Raw genomic sequence first — 17,308 nt, 5'->3', positions numbered from 1 at the left:
TAGGGGGTAGGGTGTCCTAACTTTTTCCTCCATTAAAATACAAATTTTTGTTCATATCTTTTTTTGATGTGTAAAATGTTTTTAATTATTGTTGTTTAATTGCAATTAAGTCACTTTCTTTCCCAGTAATACATGAAAACATGATTGGACATTGATATGTGAACATTTCTTTAGAAAGAGCCACTTATTTAATTGGGTGTCCTAATTTTCTCACATGACTGTATGGTGCAGGTTGGCTCTGTTATGCTGCACCTCAGTCACCTCAGTGGTAAAGCTTGCTGGAAGGTGCTCTGACTGATCATCACTACCAATAAACCCCAGTTAATATTATTCCTGTGGTTCTCCAACCAGTAGTTGATATTTATACACATGTGTGAATAAAGGCAACACAACTGTGAAAAGCTGCACAGTCTAAAATGTTCTTTTCTTCTTTTTCATAAAATCACGCCACCAGCAGGGGAAACAGCAAAGCACACTTCTAATTTGAGAACCGTTTTTAGTTGAAAAGCTTGGAAGCATATAATTGGGCAAACTAGAAACCATTATAAGTTCTTCTTTTTTCTTTTAAAAGAACTGAAGGGAAAAAAAAAATCTGTTTGGGCAAGATTTTTCTTACACTCACACACAGAAAAAATAAAAAACATCTGCCAAAATCAGAAGGGTAGCTGCTGTGCGTCTCAGTGGCATGCAAGACTTAAAAAAACAAAACAAAAAAGAAAACCACAAAACAAGTTTCTGCTAAGTTCAGGCTAAATTGGGTCACTCTCATGTTGAAAAAAAAAAAAAAAGAGCATGTGAAAGAAGATGAAAAAGAAGAACTATTTATCCCCCCCACCCAGAAAGCTGACCAGAATTCTTAAGGAAATCAATTAAAAAAATAAAATAAAATCTGCCCTCGCAGATCACCTTATTATTAGGTATATCTGTTCAATTGCTTGTTGACATAAATCATTATTCATAATTATGTTACCATCTTAATGTATTTAGGCATGTAGACGTACTCAAGACGACCTGCTGAAGTTTAAGCGGAGCGTCAGAACAGTAAAAAACTATGGAATGGTTTTTGGTGTCTCACAGGCTGGTCTGAGTATTTTAGAATTTTGCAATGTACTGGCATTTTTGCACGCAGCCGACTGGTTCAAAATAAGAAAAAACGTCCAATGAGCAGCAGTTCAACTAGTTATTTTTACCTAGAGAAGCCAGGAACCAGAGGACAATGGCCATACTGCACAGAAGACATCTCTAAACGCACAACATGCCAAACCTTGAACCTTGTTTTCTTAGCACACTTTGGGGCCCTTAGTTCCCTACTAAGCATCATTTAAATAGCAGAGCCTACGTAAGTACTAATCCTGGCCATGCACACTCCTTTATGACCACGTTGTACAGATCTTCAGTTTCCAGCAGAATAACACACTAATGTCACAAATCCCAAATCATCTCAGACTGGGATCCAATCCAAGGGAGCACCTTCGGGCTACGAGGTGTGTCTTGGATATGCAATTGACAAATCAATAGCGACTGTGGAATGGCATCATGAGAGCATGGTCCAAAATCTCTGAGAAATGTTTTGAGCAACTTGATAATTTTATGCCATGAAGACTTGAGGCAGTAATGAAGGCAAAAATGGGGTCCAACCCAATACTAGCAAAGTGTCCCCAGTAAAGTGACCTTTCTGAGGTCACTTTCTGGCCAGGACTTTAAGATTGGCCACTCCTTCAAGCAGTCTCCACAACAAACCATAATCATTTTTGTACATTTTTAACAGTATGGACTAGTCATGCATGATAAAGGAGTAGACTAAAGCGTATATGTGGCCCCAAAATTCTGGTACCTGCATGTACCTAAAAATATGAAATATTTTGGAGCAGTTTGCACAGCACTTTAAAAAGCAGGAGCAATATTTGAGTGTTTAAAAATGACATAAAAGTAACCAAACACCAACTGGCAGATATACCTGTGCCACATGCTTTGGTGCCAGTATCATGAGTGTTACTAACATGACCTCCTCATATTTAAGTGTTTAAGAAAAGTGTAAGTCCAGCATGCTGTTTCAAGTGTACATTTTTCTCCTGGGTCATTAAGCTCACAAGAATTTGTCTTAGAAGTTACCATAATACAGTAATTCCCCATGGTCAGGGGACCAAGCATGTAGCAGCTGGAACTTACATTTCTTCACTAAATGGCTTTGAACCGGGGAGCGACACCAAACCATCATATCCTGCTCAAATGTTGTTTTCATGCTCTTTCTCCTCCTGGTATCATAAATACAAATGTGGTGTTATTCCTATGAGTTTGTATATGGAGACAGAAATGACACAATAGGGACTTGTTAGTGAAAATAAAAAAATAAAAATAAAGAAACATTGCTTCAAATGAGGGGCCTTCAGAGGGAAAACAGGCTGCAAGACTAAAGCTTGAGAGGGAATAAGACAGATAAATGACAGTGGTCTCTCTGGTGGTAATAACATGTGTCTTGTGATGATACAGTGAGGATAAAGGTGGTGAGAGGGGATATACTGATCAAACACACTTTAGGGCACTTTTGCTGGATAAGGTTGTTTTTTTTTTTCGACAATCACTCTGTCTGCAGTCAGGTTTGATGTTGTGGAAGAAACATGTTTAACAGGAAAAAAGAAAATTAGCTCTGCTTTGTTAAAACAACTCAAATGCACCGAGGCAAGGTTTCAAAGAAGTCCCATATCAGTCAGGGGGTATGAAGCCTGTGTCATATTCTCCAAATAAACTCTGGAAGTCTAAGCCTGGCGCATGGAGAATTCAGAGCTCTGATTAATATTCCTTACCACTGCGCAGACTGGAAATTGAAAACTTTAGGTGGTGGGGAAGAGTTGGGGATTATGCCTGCGTGATTGGTTTCAAACTACAACCATTGTTACAGCAGCTCTGTTGTAATTAGAGAGAGAAATTACTTCAGAAAAAATAGCTTTTGAACAGCTGGCGACACGTAAACGCTCTCATACCCAGTCTAAGAAGTAAGCCTCCCAGTTGGTATGAGAAAGCCAGGTACTATTCTCCTCATCATGCCTAGGTATAACGATGAAGGAGTAATTGCTGTCTTTGTTATGTGAGCCAACGCAAGCTGTATTAGTGCAGCCTGCAGTACGTATAACAATACCATACATGTAAGGCTCTAAACGCGAACTCATTTACAAACCACACAGGATAAGGATATGGCAGTTAGGTATTTTTAAGGAAAGGTAAATGACTCTTTCACACAAAACACTTGTTCCCTTTAAAGTCACCATTGTGTTTGTGGTCTGATGCAAACTACAGGGGTTATAGGAGACCGCTAGAGAAATCTGTGAAATAGTGCAACCTGAAGCTCAGTGACAGCGAACTACCACAGTATCGTTGACTTGCCCTGCCCATTTGCAAAACAGAGAAGCTTCACCTCCATTTGTCCAAACTGGTGTTTCTGAGACAGCCAAAATATGCAATATACTATACTCTATCAAATTATACTGTTTGTTCATAATACAAGATGATGTTACAAGATTATACCTTGTAATGTTAAAAACACTGGTTTCTCTCAGCACTGTTGCCTCACAGAAAGACCCCGGCCTGATGGTGGAATCGAACTCAGGACCTTCTTGCTGTGTGGAGTTTGCATGTTCTCCCCATGTTTGTGTGGGTTATCTCTGGGTACTCCGGCTCCCTCGCACAGTCCAAAGACATGCAGTTAGTGGCATGCAGTTAATGGTGATAGGTGAATGTAAGTGAGAATGGTTGTCTGTGTCTATGTGTTAACCCTGCGACAGATTGGCAACCTGTCCAGGGTGTACCCTGCCTCTTGCCCTAAGACAGCTGGGATAGGCTCCAGCCCCCCTGCAACCCTGAATGGATAAGCAGTAGAGAAAGAATGAATGGATACTATTTTCTTATGGCCCTAAAACCCAAAAGTCAGGATTATTAAGTGGAAAAAAAAAAAAAGGGGGGGGGGGAAAATGAAAAAGAAAAGAAAGCTGGTGTTAAGCTTGATCTCAAAATAAACAGCTGCATTTTATAACACCACAGCACAAATACTGTTGCTACTCAATTTAAAGAGGCTTTCAGTGTGCAAATAGAATGAAATTCAGAAGAACTAAATCATTTTTAATTCATTTGTTGCACTTTAGAGTGTTAACAATGACTATCTGTGTAATTTCTCAAGCCAGAGAGCTAACAACATGTTTTGGCCTGAAGTGTCAGGCGACTGCTTTAATGTACACAGATAAACACAAAAGTGACATCTGAAGAATTTCCTGCAAGCGCATAATGGAACCATGGTTAAATTTCTATTACATTAGTGTGTACAGACTCTAATGGGCATGGGCTGAAATAATGAAAAATAAAAGCGGTTCCTTTGTCTGCTCAGCTATTCCATTTTTTCCTGCACAGAATGACACTGAACACACAATTACACAAGTGCGTTGGCAGCATTTGTGCCCACTGGCAGCAAAATGGGCTGAGCACAGAGTTCCATGGGCACACTGAAGAGAGTCCTGAGTACTGCCAGACTGGAGGGAAAAAAAAACAAAAAAACAAAAACAAAACCACTACAAAAAGCAGAAGGGCTGAAAACAGGGTCACCCGACTCTTCGCATTGACAGCTGATGACCAAAGGAGAATTTAGGGCAGGCACTTAGGCTGACCGGAGCAGCACTTGGGACATTTTGGCTGATCACAGGAGCTACTCTGTGGCCTCCTGTGGGTTGAATCACAGGGCTACTTGGGCTGCTCAACAATAGCAACAGTTTATGTCAAAACCTTGCAAGCCTGGTATCCCAGGTGGTTAATTTTGTAGACCTCCTCGGACAGAGGCACCGCTTGGCACCAGGCAAACTTTACACTACAGCAATGGAAAAGTTTGCAATGAGAATCAGAGAGACCACACATCCCTAAGGGGGCCCCACCTGACTCCAGTCGCTCCCACTGCAAGTGGCGTTTCTGATTCTGTTTAAACGAACGTAATGAGTGAGGCTAGCCAGTGAAAAAAAGAAGAAGAGTTAACCTTCTGAGAGTGAAGAAAAAGGAAGACAGCAGTGAATAGAGCTGATAACAATTAAATATAGCTTTAAACACTGAATGGTCGTACTCTCTCCCGCTCTCCATATTATACATTATTGAGCTACACACGTCTGTTGCTACCACGGACGTCGCACGCTCGTACGTCATTGTCATGAGACACTCTCACAAACAAAATCACGGTTTAGTAACGCAGTAATGCAGCATGCTTACGGGAAAGTAACAGTATTCTAATTACTCTTTTAAAATAGTAATCCCTTACTTTACTCATTACTTGAAAAAAGTAATCGGCCCATCTCTGGTCCTAACACCATTTTACTATCAGTACTTTATTAAAATTTATTAATACTATCAATTAATTCGACCAACTATGAGAGGTTAGTAAGCTGTTATAGCCTACATTGCTTTTCCATTCTTCATGCTTGGACACAAAGACTTACAGAGAGTTGCAATTGTGTTTCCTCACTTACGCTTTCTTTTTTTAAAACTCATTTTGTCTATAATCCAATCCATTCTCTCTGCACCCTGAAAAACATCAAAATAACAAACAAAAACATTCAAAGAAAGCCAGTCGTGCATTTCCCAGCTGTAAGCTGTAAGTTTTCCTTCTTACTTTGATTCCAACGTAGTGCACGGGAATGATGGGTTTATCGAGCGAGGGAAGGCTGGCCTCATCCAAAGGCTCTCCCACCATCACTTTGGTTGCCACGTTGATAAAGTCGACACCAATTGTTTTGGATACAAAAGGGAAGGAGCGTGACGCTCGCAGATTGCATTCGATCACCTACAGGATGCAATATACAAAAATATAGTCATCTGAAAAAAGTTTTTTTTTCTTTTTTTAAAAAAAATAAAAATAAGAAAAACCGATTCTTTCAGTATACCATTAACTTTAAATTAAGGTTACTTAGATAAATAGAAATATATAGATTACAAATGCATAAATATACTATACAAATGGCCAGATTAGATACACACACATACACACAAATAGTGGGCGTGCATGTGCGCTGTGGCTGAACACCAAAGCTGAAGGCAAGGTTGATTATTAATTCGGCCAGCTTTGCCAACCATTTTAAACAACAGGGGATTTCATTTTGTGAGTGAATTGCATTAGCTGAAACCAGGTGTGAAAATGTCAATCTGTCTTTTTAGTCACACACTGAGAGATATACCTACCATGACATCATTGCCTTTAACCAGAAATTGAGTGTTAAATGGCCCAGAAATTTCAAATGCGTGCGCGATTTTTCGGGTGGCAATTTTAACCTAAAAGAAGAAGGAGGAGAAGACGAAGGGAAAAAAAAAAAAAAACACACACACTTAAAAATCAAATAAGACTGTTTCAGTTTGAACACAAATGGAGAACATTAAAAGCATAAAGTGCAAGGTAAACTGCTTACTCAACATGGATTAAGAAAAAAAAAAACCCAGTTTGAATCACTAAAGCTGCTTTCCATTCTGCCAGTTTTGATTTCCTTTTTTTAAATTTTTTTTTTACCGTAATTGTCGGGCTATAAGCCGCTACTTTTTGCACAAGCTTTGAACCCTGCGGCTTTTAGTCAGGTGCAGCTTTTCTATGGATTGTCCATGACTTTTGTCATATCGTAAGACGATTTGTTTTGTGTGTTCCGCTGTTGTACGGCACTACGTTGCCTGGCGGAAGGATCGGGGTTCAAGAGTGGTATGTTAGTCACATGTCCGTCCGCCAGGCAACGTAGTGCCGTACGAAGTAGCGCGAAAAACTAATTTCAAAGTAGCGCTACGCGTTCAGCGGGAGGCGTGGATGATGAGCGGCGATAAACTTGCGAAAAGCAAGTTATGCTCAACTCCACCGGTGGATTCTGACAGCGTGGAAAAGTGTGAAAACATCCACGATCACCAACGGATTTCGAAGGGCTGGACTGCTGCATGATGGAGAGGAGGACACCGCCACGGCCCTTCTGAGGGTGTTCGACTCTGACACTGACAGCGAGGATTTCTTTGGTTTTGAAAGTGACAACGAAGGAGAGAAGCGGAGAGTGGATGACGAAGCCATCCTGAGCCTGTTCGTATCCGACACTGGAGGAGAGGACTTTGGTGGTTTTAGTGCGCAGGAAGATGGTGGTGAATGACTGACTTTTCTTCTTGTTAAAGCCGTGTCACTGCACCTGAGCCTAAAAGGTAGTCCGAATCTATTTTTCTGGTGTGCTGTAGGCTACTGTTATGTACTACATGTGCAAATATGTACCCATAACTTGTTTTTCAAAATATTAATAAAAGGGGTGTGTCTCCAAACAGCCATCTCTTTCCTGACAATTCCCTTTGTGCACATTCTCTTACATATGATAAGTCAACATTGAAACACCTGCGGCTTTTAGTTAGGTGCGGCTAATGTATGTACAAAACAGGATTTTCCCCTGATTTTAGCTTGTGCGGCTAATATTCAGGTGCGCTTTGTAGTCCGGGAAATACGGTATTTATTTATTTTTTAATGGACAGATGCACCCTTTTCATCAGGATACATTTTATTGATTGGTTGCATTTTCTGCTTATTCACACTGTTGTGTTTGTAACAACAAACAGGGATGGCAGTACCAGCTCTGGTTCTAACATAACGACATGTGCATGGGGCTGGAAAAGACCTAAAGCAAGAGACACACATGAAAAGCTCATTTTGTACCTAAAACTGCAGGACTTAAAGTAATTAGTACAAAAGAATATAATATTCCAAGGCACATCCCCCCTCACTTAGCTATAAATGTGAAACTAGCTTTAAATAAATATCATAAAAAAAAAAAATTCAACAGATGATCGACTGTTTTGTAGACTGTTTCTTAAACCATTTGAATTATGGTCTCAATCTGGAAATTTGTTGAACACTAAATAATTTCTTTATATGTCATTTTTTGTGTGTCTATAACACACTGGACACTTTCTACAAGGGAATATGCAATGTGCACCGTGTCAACTTTAAGGTGACTTAACTGACCTTTTCCTGTGCCCCTTGGCTAATGGTCTGTGTTGGCAGCATTAGGGTAGCATCTCCAGAGTGCACCCCAGCATCTTCCACATGCTCTGTTATGGCATGAACCAAAACCTAAAAAGACACACCCGAACGCATGCAGAAACATTAACGGAGTAAACTGGGCACAGAATAACATTTGCAAGCAGCTCACAGCTCTAATAAGACACAAAAATGTCTGTTCAAAGCAAATACTCCTTTCACAGCCTTGGTCTGTTGACCAAGAGGAAGTTTCCAAATTTAAGGAAAATCGCCTCCAGATTTGATGTTTTCATACATACAGTATGCCACAACAGAAAACTGTAGCATTAACGTACAGGGAGCCACCTTGACGATGACGACTGCTGCATTGTGCATGTGGGAGAAACAAATAAATTCAGCAAGGTCAACACTGTTTGAGACAAAGGCCTTGTATTTGTTGAAACAATGTACATTGATATAACTATGTCTGAATAACTTCCAAAATTTCACCCAAAGGAAAGAAGATCTATATTGCCAAGCCACTCTGTATGTGTGTGAGTGCGTGTGCGGGTCTGTAAATGAGCTGCCGTGTCATTAGCTCATTTAAACTGCTGCTAACCACGGCATTCATTAACACTCTTCAGATAGAGCCTGTAATTAATACGTATTATCTCTGACTTTTTTACTCTCCCCCACACATACGCACACAGTCTAGCTTCAAGTAATGAGTCCTGTTTGGTATTCAATGAATGGACAGCTTGTTAATGTGATACTGAAGATAAAGGAGGGTCTGTATTCAGAGAAAGCAGAGTGAGAAAATCTACCATACAACTGAAGAGCCCACGTTCAAAATGACACCCTTGAAATGGCTCTCACAGTCTAAACAATAGAAAAATAGACAAGGCGTTCAGGACAATTACCTTGGTGGCTCCTTCGCCTACTGCAGCTTAAACTGCAGATACAGTTATACAAGAATTAAAAAGTTAGACCACCAGCTTGTACTTTAATGTGAAATTACTGTAGCACTATGTAGTGTTTTCGTCTGCAAGGTCAGATTCATATGTAGGTGTCAGAGGTCAACGCTCACCTTACGTTTACTTTAAATGGGGTGACGTCATGCATTGTGGATCCATTTCTCCACTTAGTGGTAATTAATAATAATAATTTAAAAAAAAATCTTTTCAAGCCAAATTGCTTGTATTCAACTCCTCTAGCTTCATCCCTATACAGTCAAATTACCGTATTAAATAAGGTGCGGGCAAGTTGGCATCAGCATGGAGGAGATGATCACTTCAGTGAACACTCAGAATAATATGATATGAAAAATTACAGAATATGCAGGTCAATGTTTGTTTGTTTTTATTAGGTAAATGCATTAGAGAAACATGCACTCCAGGCCTCGAGGGCTGGTGTCCTGCAGGTTTTAGATGTGTCCTTGATCCAACACAGCTGATTTAAATGGCTAAATGACCTCCTCAACATGTCTTGGAGTTCTTCAGAGGCCTGGGAATGAGAATGGATTCAGGTGTGTTGACCCAGGGTGAGATCTAAAACCTGCAGGACAAATGGTCTGAAGAAAAAAAAAAAATATCAGGTGAGCAACAGTTCTCTGGAACACTAGAAAAATGTTGCTTAAATGGTAGGGTCATGTTGCCATAAACAACATGAAAGCATGGATCCATCCTGTCTTGTATCTTTTTCAGACCATAAATTAGTTTTATTCAATGCTAGTCTCCCACTATACAAAAATAAACAAAACCGCTCAATTACTTTTAGAAATATTAGGGGCATTGATCTATCAGCTCTTTCCCATGGCATTAATAACTTACCTACCATTGATGCCTCAGCTTCCATAGACGACCTGGTATCTCACTATAACAATGAACTCATCAACCTCTTAGATACCTTGGCTCCCCAAAAAACTCGAACAGTTTCTTTCTCTCGCTCTGCGCCATGGTACTCATCTGAACTTCGCCAACTTAAAGCTACTGGACGCCGCCTAGAACGTCTCTCCAGGAAAACGGGACTTACTATTCACAAGGACATGTATCTCAGTCATATACAACACTATAAAGAAGCTATTCATCCTGCTAAATCTGCTTACTACACCTGTTATTGAATCTGCTGAAGGAAACACTCTCACTTTGTTTTCTACATTGCATAATATTGTTAAACCCCCAGATACCTTTGCCATACATACACACTCTGCCACCGTTTACAACAAATTTATGATTTTTTTTTTTTAACACCAAGATTGAGAATCTTCATCAACAATTGCCCTCGTACTGTGAAATGGTAAATTGTTCTATCTGCATTTTTTGTCCTTCTCAGCTGTCATCCTCTCTATCCAATTTTGAACTTCCCACAATAACTCAGCTATCTTCCATAATTACTAACTTAAAGTCATCATCACGTAAACTTGATCCACTGCCTACAAATCTTGTTAAACTCTTATTCCCGTCTCTTGCCCCACTGATTGCTAATATCGTACACTCCTCTCTTATATCTGGTTCTGTTCCTTCTTCTCTTAAAACTGCAATAATAACTCCAATACTGGAAAAAAAAAAAATGGTTCAGATCCCTCCAATCTAAATAATTTCAGGCCAATTTCAAATCTCCCTTTCCTAGCAAAAATTCTTGAAAAGATAGTGGCTGCACAGGTTCATCATCATCTCATTGGAAATAACTTGTACGAACAGTTTCAGTCCAGCTTCCGTTCATGTCACAGTACAGAAACAGCCCTAGTAAAATTCACCAATGATCTTTTGCTTGCAGCTGATTCTGGATCTCCCACCGCATCCTCCTTCACAGATTAGCATCTATTGGCATCAATGGTACAGTACTCGCCTGGTTTACTTCTCATCTCTCTGGCCGCTCATAGTTTGTTCAATTACTCCCTCACAGATCAGTATCTACTCCAGTTAATTCCGGTGTACCCCAAGGCTCTGACCTGGGTCCTTTACTTTTTATCATCTATCTCCTACCCCTAGGTAATATTTTTAGGAAGCATAACATCCAGTTTCACTGCTACGCAGATGACACCCAGCTCTACCCATCCTCCAAACCCACAGCTACTCTCCCACCCACATCCATTTCTGACTGTTTAATTGAAATCAAGGTCTGGTTTACTCACAACTTTCTTAAACTTACTGGCAATAAAACAGAATTCATTTTAATAGGCACCAGATCAAAACTGACTACAGTTCCAACCAGTCTTTCGTTATCCATTGATAACTGTTGTCACACCCTCCCCTCAGGTTAAGAGTCTTGGTGTCATTCTCGATAGCACTCTGTCCTTCACAGCACATATAATATCACTCGGTCTTCCTACTTTCATCTCCGTAATATTAACCGTCTTCGTCCCTCACTCACACGACACAGTACCGCCATACTTGTCAATGCTCGTCACATCTCGGCTGGATTACTGTAATTCTCTTCTCTATGATTTACCTCATAAATCCCTCCATAAACTGCAGTTGGTTCAAAATACAGCTGCTCGTATTATTTCCAGAACTAGATCCACTGAACATATAACACCTGTTCTTAAACAGCTCCATTGGCTCCCAATTCACCTCCGTGTCAATTTCAAGATCCTGCTTCTCACTTTCAAACCGCTTCATAACTTTGCTCCTCCATATCTATCCGATCTTCTCCATACATACTCACCCCCTCGTACACTCCGCTCTTCTTCAGCTTCCCTTCTGTCAGTTCCACCTGCTCGCCTGACTACCATGGGACTCAGAGCCTTTAGTTGTTCTGCCGCGAGACTTTGGATGCACTTCCACTTGCTCTACGGACCACACACTGTCTCACCACTTTTAAATCACTACTCAAAACCCATCTGTTTAGAATTGCATACACCTGATCTGTCTTAGGACATTTTTACCTTGCTCAGTTTTTATATTTGCTTTGATACTTTTATGACTGTTTGTGTCTAAATTTTATCTACCGTGTTTGCTATATATACACATTTTTCTTATGTTTTTATGGTATTGTTTACGTGCTACTGTAAGGTGACCTTGAGGGTCTGAAAGGCGCCTAAAAATAAAATGTATTATTATTATTATTATTATTATTATTATTATTATTATTATTATTATTATTATATTACTTTGTACAAAAACTGTTTCATTATATTTCATATATATATATATATAAAAAATTGTATTATGTAATTGTAATAATAATATAATATAGCTTCATAATGATTACAGGACATCAGACTACTTGTTCTTATTGCTTAATAATGCAGAATTATCATATAGAAATAAAAAAAACTTGAAGTTGTGCCTATTTGAACACCTTGCCTGCCTGCAGCACTAAAGGACTCCGTAAGAGACATCTGTCTCACCCTAGCAGCACCTGTCCCTCTCCTCCTCTTCAGTTCGCCTCAACATACGCTCGTCATATTCTGTGATATGATTTACTCTGAGGTGTTTGACAAGGTTAGTGGTGTTGCCACAACACCTCACTGTCTTGCCACATGTATCGCAAACTGCGTCTCGGCTGTTTGTGGAGGTAAAATATGTCCACGCATGACTGTTTACGCTCAGCCATTGTTGTTCGTGTGCACGCCAAGGGGCTGCGACACATTTATACAGCCGTATTTCGCATATGACTATGAAAGGCGTAAGAGGAAGTAGTTCCTTCCAATATAGATGATCCGAATGATATAGTTTCTTTCCACTGTGTTCCTGGTAATGATAAACTACAAATTTACCCCAAAGTACTAAAATATTGATATTTTAATATGAGAATCGATTCTAGAGCATAAATTACTGGTATCGGAAGAATCAATATCGATCCGCACACCACTAGTAATATTTTCTTGCCACACTCCGTAGTACCAGCTAAATATTGTTTAACTGCCACAACCTACGTAAATGTTTCTTATTGACAGTTTCCTTTATGACCACTGTTTACCTGATTACTGCTTCCAGCAAGATAATGCACCATGTCACAGATCTCAAATCAACTTAAACTGGCTTCTTGAACAACGTAATGAGTTCACGGCCTCTATACTCAACAGATCTCAATCCAATAGACCACCTTTGGGATGTGGTAGAAGATTTGTTGGCTGCACACAAATCTGCAGCTGAGGAATGTTTCCACAACACTGTTGAATTGATGCCATGAAGAATTAAGGCTGTTCTGAAGGCAAAAAGGGGGTCTAACACAGTACTAACAAGGTGTACCTAATATAGTGCACATCCAGTGCATAACTGACCTTTCTGATATTGCATTAACTGGACTGCACTTTGAATTAGAGTTTTCCTTCAAGCAGTCATTGGAACAAGCCAAGTTGTGCATAGTTATTGTATGTGCATGTCATACATGACAGAGTAACAGCGCAGCAGTTCAATCCAGTAACAAAGCAATGGAAAACTAAATCTGTGTGAACTGTCAGATTTAAAAGTCAGTATGTTGAAGCAGAATCATTTAAAAGTATCCTTAACTGATCCAATATAAATAGAAAAAATAATTTAGTACCACCATTTTCCTGTACTTTGGTTTTAATATATTCCATTCTTCCCATCAGATCTATCTGGGCTGTGATGTTTTTCATACAAGATGAATGAGATTAGCTCCACTTTATTTTTCTTCTAAGCTCAATATATCTGTCCTACCTCTCAGTTTAAACTAAGGAATAATGGAAGACTGAATAATGCCAGGCTATAGAGATGAATAAAAATGTTGTGAATACTATAAATGAATATATGTTTAAAAAAAAAAAAAAGTACTGTCAATATAAATAAAAAACTGAGTCCAGAACATTAGGACAGGTCATATTTTAAACAACACCACACACTGTTTAAATAGTCGGGTACTTTGTGTGAGCACTGTAAGAACCTCATAATTAAACACTTAGCACATGTTGTATATTTAGCCTGTATTGCCAGTAATGCCTTTGTAGAGTAAGCCACCTTGCCATTCTTGGCCACAGCATCTACCTCCACCTCCCTGGCACCACGTATGAATTTGGTGATGACAACTGGATGCTCCTGAAAGAGAGTCACGAGCAAGGTTATTCATTTGTGGGGGGGAAACAAAACGCAGTTGTGTATATTCATATTGAGAAGATATGAATCTTATGAAGAGAACTTTTCAGTTTCTGGCCTAGTGCCAACATCAACATAATTTTAGTTTTTGGATTCTACCCAGTTCTGAGGAAAGTCTCTCTTCTCCTAAATGCTTTACCATTTTTTGCCATCACTTGAGAAAGCAGTGTACAGTGGGTTATGGCAGTTACTTTTGTTAACAGCTAGCCATCTGCCATTACATTACACCACATTGTACCCCGAAAAGGTGATGGTGAGTCACTGTAACATCTGGTCTGCCTCATTCAAACACAAGAAAAAGAGGTGACACTGCCCAGGTGTTGCATTTTTCTTTTATACACCGTAATTTCAACTTCTTGTCAGTCACGTTGAAGAACAGGCAGTCAATGAACAGCACAACAATAATGTTGCTGGAGAGATTTGGCTGACTAGGGTTTGTTTTTAGCCAGGCATGGATGTGTACCCTCTCACCATGCTTCAGGTCCCTAACACATTGCATACAGCGTCCACTTCCCTGGCCACCATCAGCATCAGGCGACACAGCAGACTGAACACCTGATCCCCGTAGCTTAAGTTCATCCATGTATGCAGATAAGATATTTCTATTCTTGCACACATTTTTCCTTATTTTGCTTTTAACTACAAGAGGCTGTGATTATTGCCTTGTTCCAAGTCTATTAAAATGCCATGAAAAGATTTGCTTTGGTGCTCTGAAGGTGTAAAATGTGCATGTGTGTACGCATATAGCCCTAAGCAAAGGCCCTTGGAGGGGCCAACTGCCTCCAAGCTGCCTAGGTGTTCAGTGGAGTAGAGATGGGCACATAATACTAGTCAACAGCCGTTGCCAGCTGGTAGCATTAGTTAATTGAAAGCAAAGGGACAACTTTGTGCAAAATTAATGTGATTGTATATGCTAGACAGAGACAGAGGGACCAGTAGAAAAAAAAATAAGGGTGAGACAGAGTTTTATCGCAATATGTCTCTTTTGCAGGTGCAGGTAAGTACAAATAGTTAAGAGTGAGCTCACCTGGGACACGTGTGCAGCCTCTTCCAAGAAGCGTTTCATCTCCTCTTCACCGTACACAACGTTCATAGCAGAGCCACTGGCACGATGCAGGCGAGGGAGAGAGAGTGGGGAAGGGAAATCAAAAGGGCACAGGAGAGGATGAGAAACAAGCAAAAGAGGAGAACATACAAGCTTCAAATGATTGTTCAAAAACACTCATTATCTCTCCATTGCATCACTATTACCATCAGGAACAAGGTCTGGAAACAGTTGAAATAAGGAGCGAGAGAGACTGGGAGAAGAACAGCTATTTAGGTCGAAAAGCACTCCAGGCTCTAGAAAATGAGTTCAGATCTTCATCATTAAAAAACAATGGATTTAGGCTAGTTTTGTTGTGGTTGTTGTTTTTGATTTTAGACTGCTAGCTGGGCTATCCTCCTGATAGAAAAAGCGTGGTTGAGTGAAACAGGACGAAGGAAGGCCTCATGCTTGGGTCAGAGCTTTATACCGTAGCTCTCTGTAGCTTAGAGGCAGATATACTGTATGTCTAAACCCCAACACAAAACTGACCCTTCATTCAGGAAACCAGTGATATATTTATATCGCATTTAAATGAAGGCATATAACTGACTCAGATGCCATCTAGTTTTTGCCTCACTGTTCTCGGAACATTCAAATGTATCCAGCCATTAAGATTAAAGCTGTTCAGCATGCTGTGTAAGTGCTGCCGAGTTAAAACTTGATGGCTTATGTGTCCAGTGTTGGCCAAAATCAAAAGTCAGCATTCTATTAAAACCCCCTAAAATGTCTATGCTTTAATGTCTTTCCATCCATTAGCCCAGCATATAATGTGTCCAGTATTAGCAGGATTAGTAAAAGTTGTGATCACAATGAGTTTTAGTTCTAAAGAGGTGCACATTTGCTGGATAATGTAATGGTAATCATCATACTTTGAAAATTCAAGACTTTTTTTAAGGAGTAAGTAAAAATGCTGTCTTAATCTTAACCAACTTTCAGTAAAAGGCCACATGCCTGATGTAAAATGATCCTAATGTCTGACAGACAATACGTTAGTTAGGGTTGGCCAGTTGGAAAGTGGCAAGTATTAATTAGGTGCTCAGTTGTAAACCCTCGTTTGTTTACTTTCACATTCTGATGGGATTTCAACTTCCAAGACTTCCAGCTAGCTCCCAGTCAGAGACGTTTCACCATATCAGACACTTATTAAAACAACTGGAGTGCAATAAACTCACTTGATGCTTTTTTTGTCCCCTCTCCCCCACTAATAAAAGCGACTATGGTAACTCACCCACACAGATATTTCACACGCGTAGCAAATCTTCAGGACTTTGCATTTGCACTTTGTATTTTCAAGAAAAGCTTTTGCAGCATTTGTTAAAAGCAAAGAACAAGACGATGTCTCAATCTTTCTGCTCTGGACTCACATCTCAGATGCATGTTTAAAAGACGCGACCTTCATAAAATGGTAAAACTACAGACTAGTTTAAAGTCTGCTTTGCTTGTCACAGCAGTAACAATACTAAGCAAATGTTTACACAACTAAATGGAAAGATTAAGTTAAATATGCAAATAGTATCACTTTTGTCGTTTGTGTGCACATTTTACTTCTACAGAAAACTGAAGTATGATTCCGACAAGGATGAGAGTGTTTAGTGTGTAAATCTGAGTATCTCTGCATATGTACTGAGGCTGAGCAGAACACTCAAAATATATTAGCAAGCATGTCAGAGGGAAAAAAGTGAAAAAAGCTGTAGGGATGCTAAAGATCAGGATGAGTTCATCGAACACTGATGCTACGGAGAAGAGAGGAGCTTCCACTCCACTGGTATTCAACAGAAGTCACTGTAAGTGGATTATTATTCATTTCATTCGATCATAAACTGTATGATTATAGTTCCTTCAACATCAAACAGAAGCACACTTTAATACTGGTACATATCACTTGACTGAATTACATTAATATTGCCTCGTGCACAAAACTCATGGGTTTCCCACAGTCCCCTGCAGTGAATAGACAAATCCTGTTTAAAACAACATCACAGCTTGAATGTAGAAACATACGTTTTCGGTGACAGCAGACTGCCAGCCGAATCCAGGGTGCCATCATGACACCTTCTGGACAAAAGTGTCACTGCATGACTGAAGCAGCGTTTGAGTGAATGCAGTTCATTAATCATCATAACTTAAAATCTGTTTTATCCATCTAGTAATTACGCTGTGAATTAGCTGTTA

At 39.7% G+C, this 17,308-nt stretch overlaps 1 protein-coding gene across 4 annotated transcripts in view; it reads right to left on the bottom strand.

Annotated features, from left to right (window-relative positions):
* cps1 (carbamoyl-phosphate synthase 1, mitochondrial) overlaps positions 1 to 17,308 on the bottom strand; it is a 65,638-nt gene that overhangs the window by 18,412 nt on the left and 29,918 nt on the right. For 2 of the 4 annotated variants that reach the window (XM_080903022.1, XM_080903021.1), the window contains exons 28-32: positions 15,077 to 15,152; positions 13,915 to 13,992; positions 7,997 to 8,104; positions 6,205 to 6,294; positions 5,639 to 5,809 (exon numbers count right to left, since the gene is read on the bottom strand). In XM_080903022.1, the coding sequence (XP_080759148.1) occupies positions 5,639 to 5,809; positions 6,205 to 6,294; positions 7,997 to 8,104; positions 13,915 to 13,992; positions 15,077 to 15,152 (523 nt within the window). The other 2 variants (XR_013974098.1, XM_080903023.1) reach the window with 2 other exon arrangements.

The sequence above is a fragment of the Rhamphochromis sp. 'chilingali' genome (assembly GCF_963969265.1).
Source record: "Rhamphochromis sp. 'chilingali' genome assembly, chromosome: 14".
Lineage (NCBI taxonomy): Eukaryota > Metazoa > Chordata > Actinopteri > Cichliformes > Cichlidae > Rhamphochromis > Rhamphochromis sp. 'chilingali'.
This window is presented reverse-complemented; position numbering and strand designations above follow the sequence as displayed.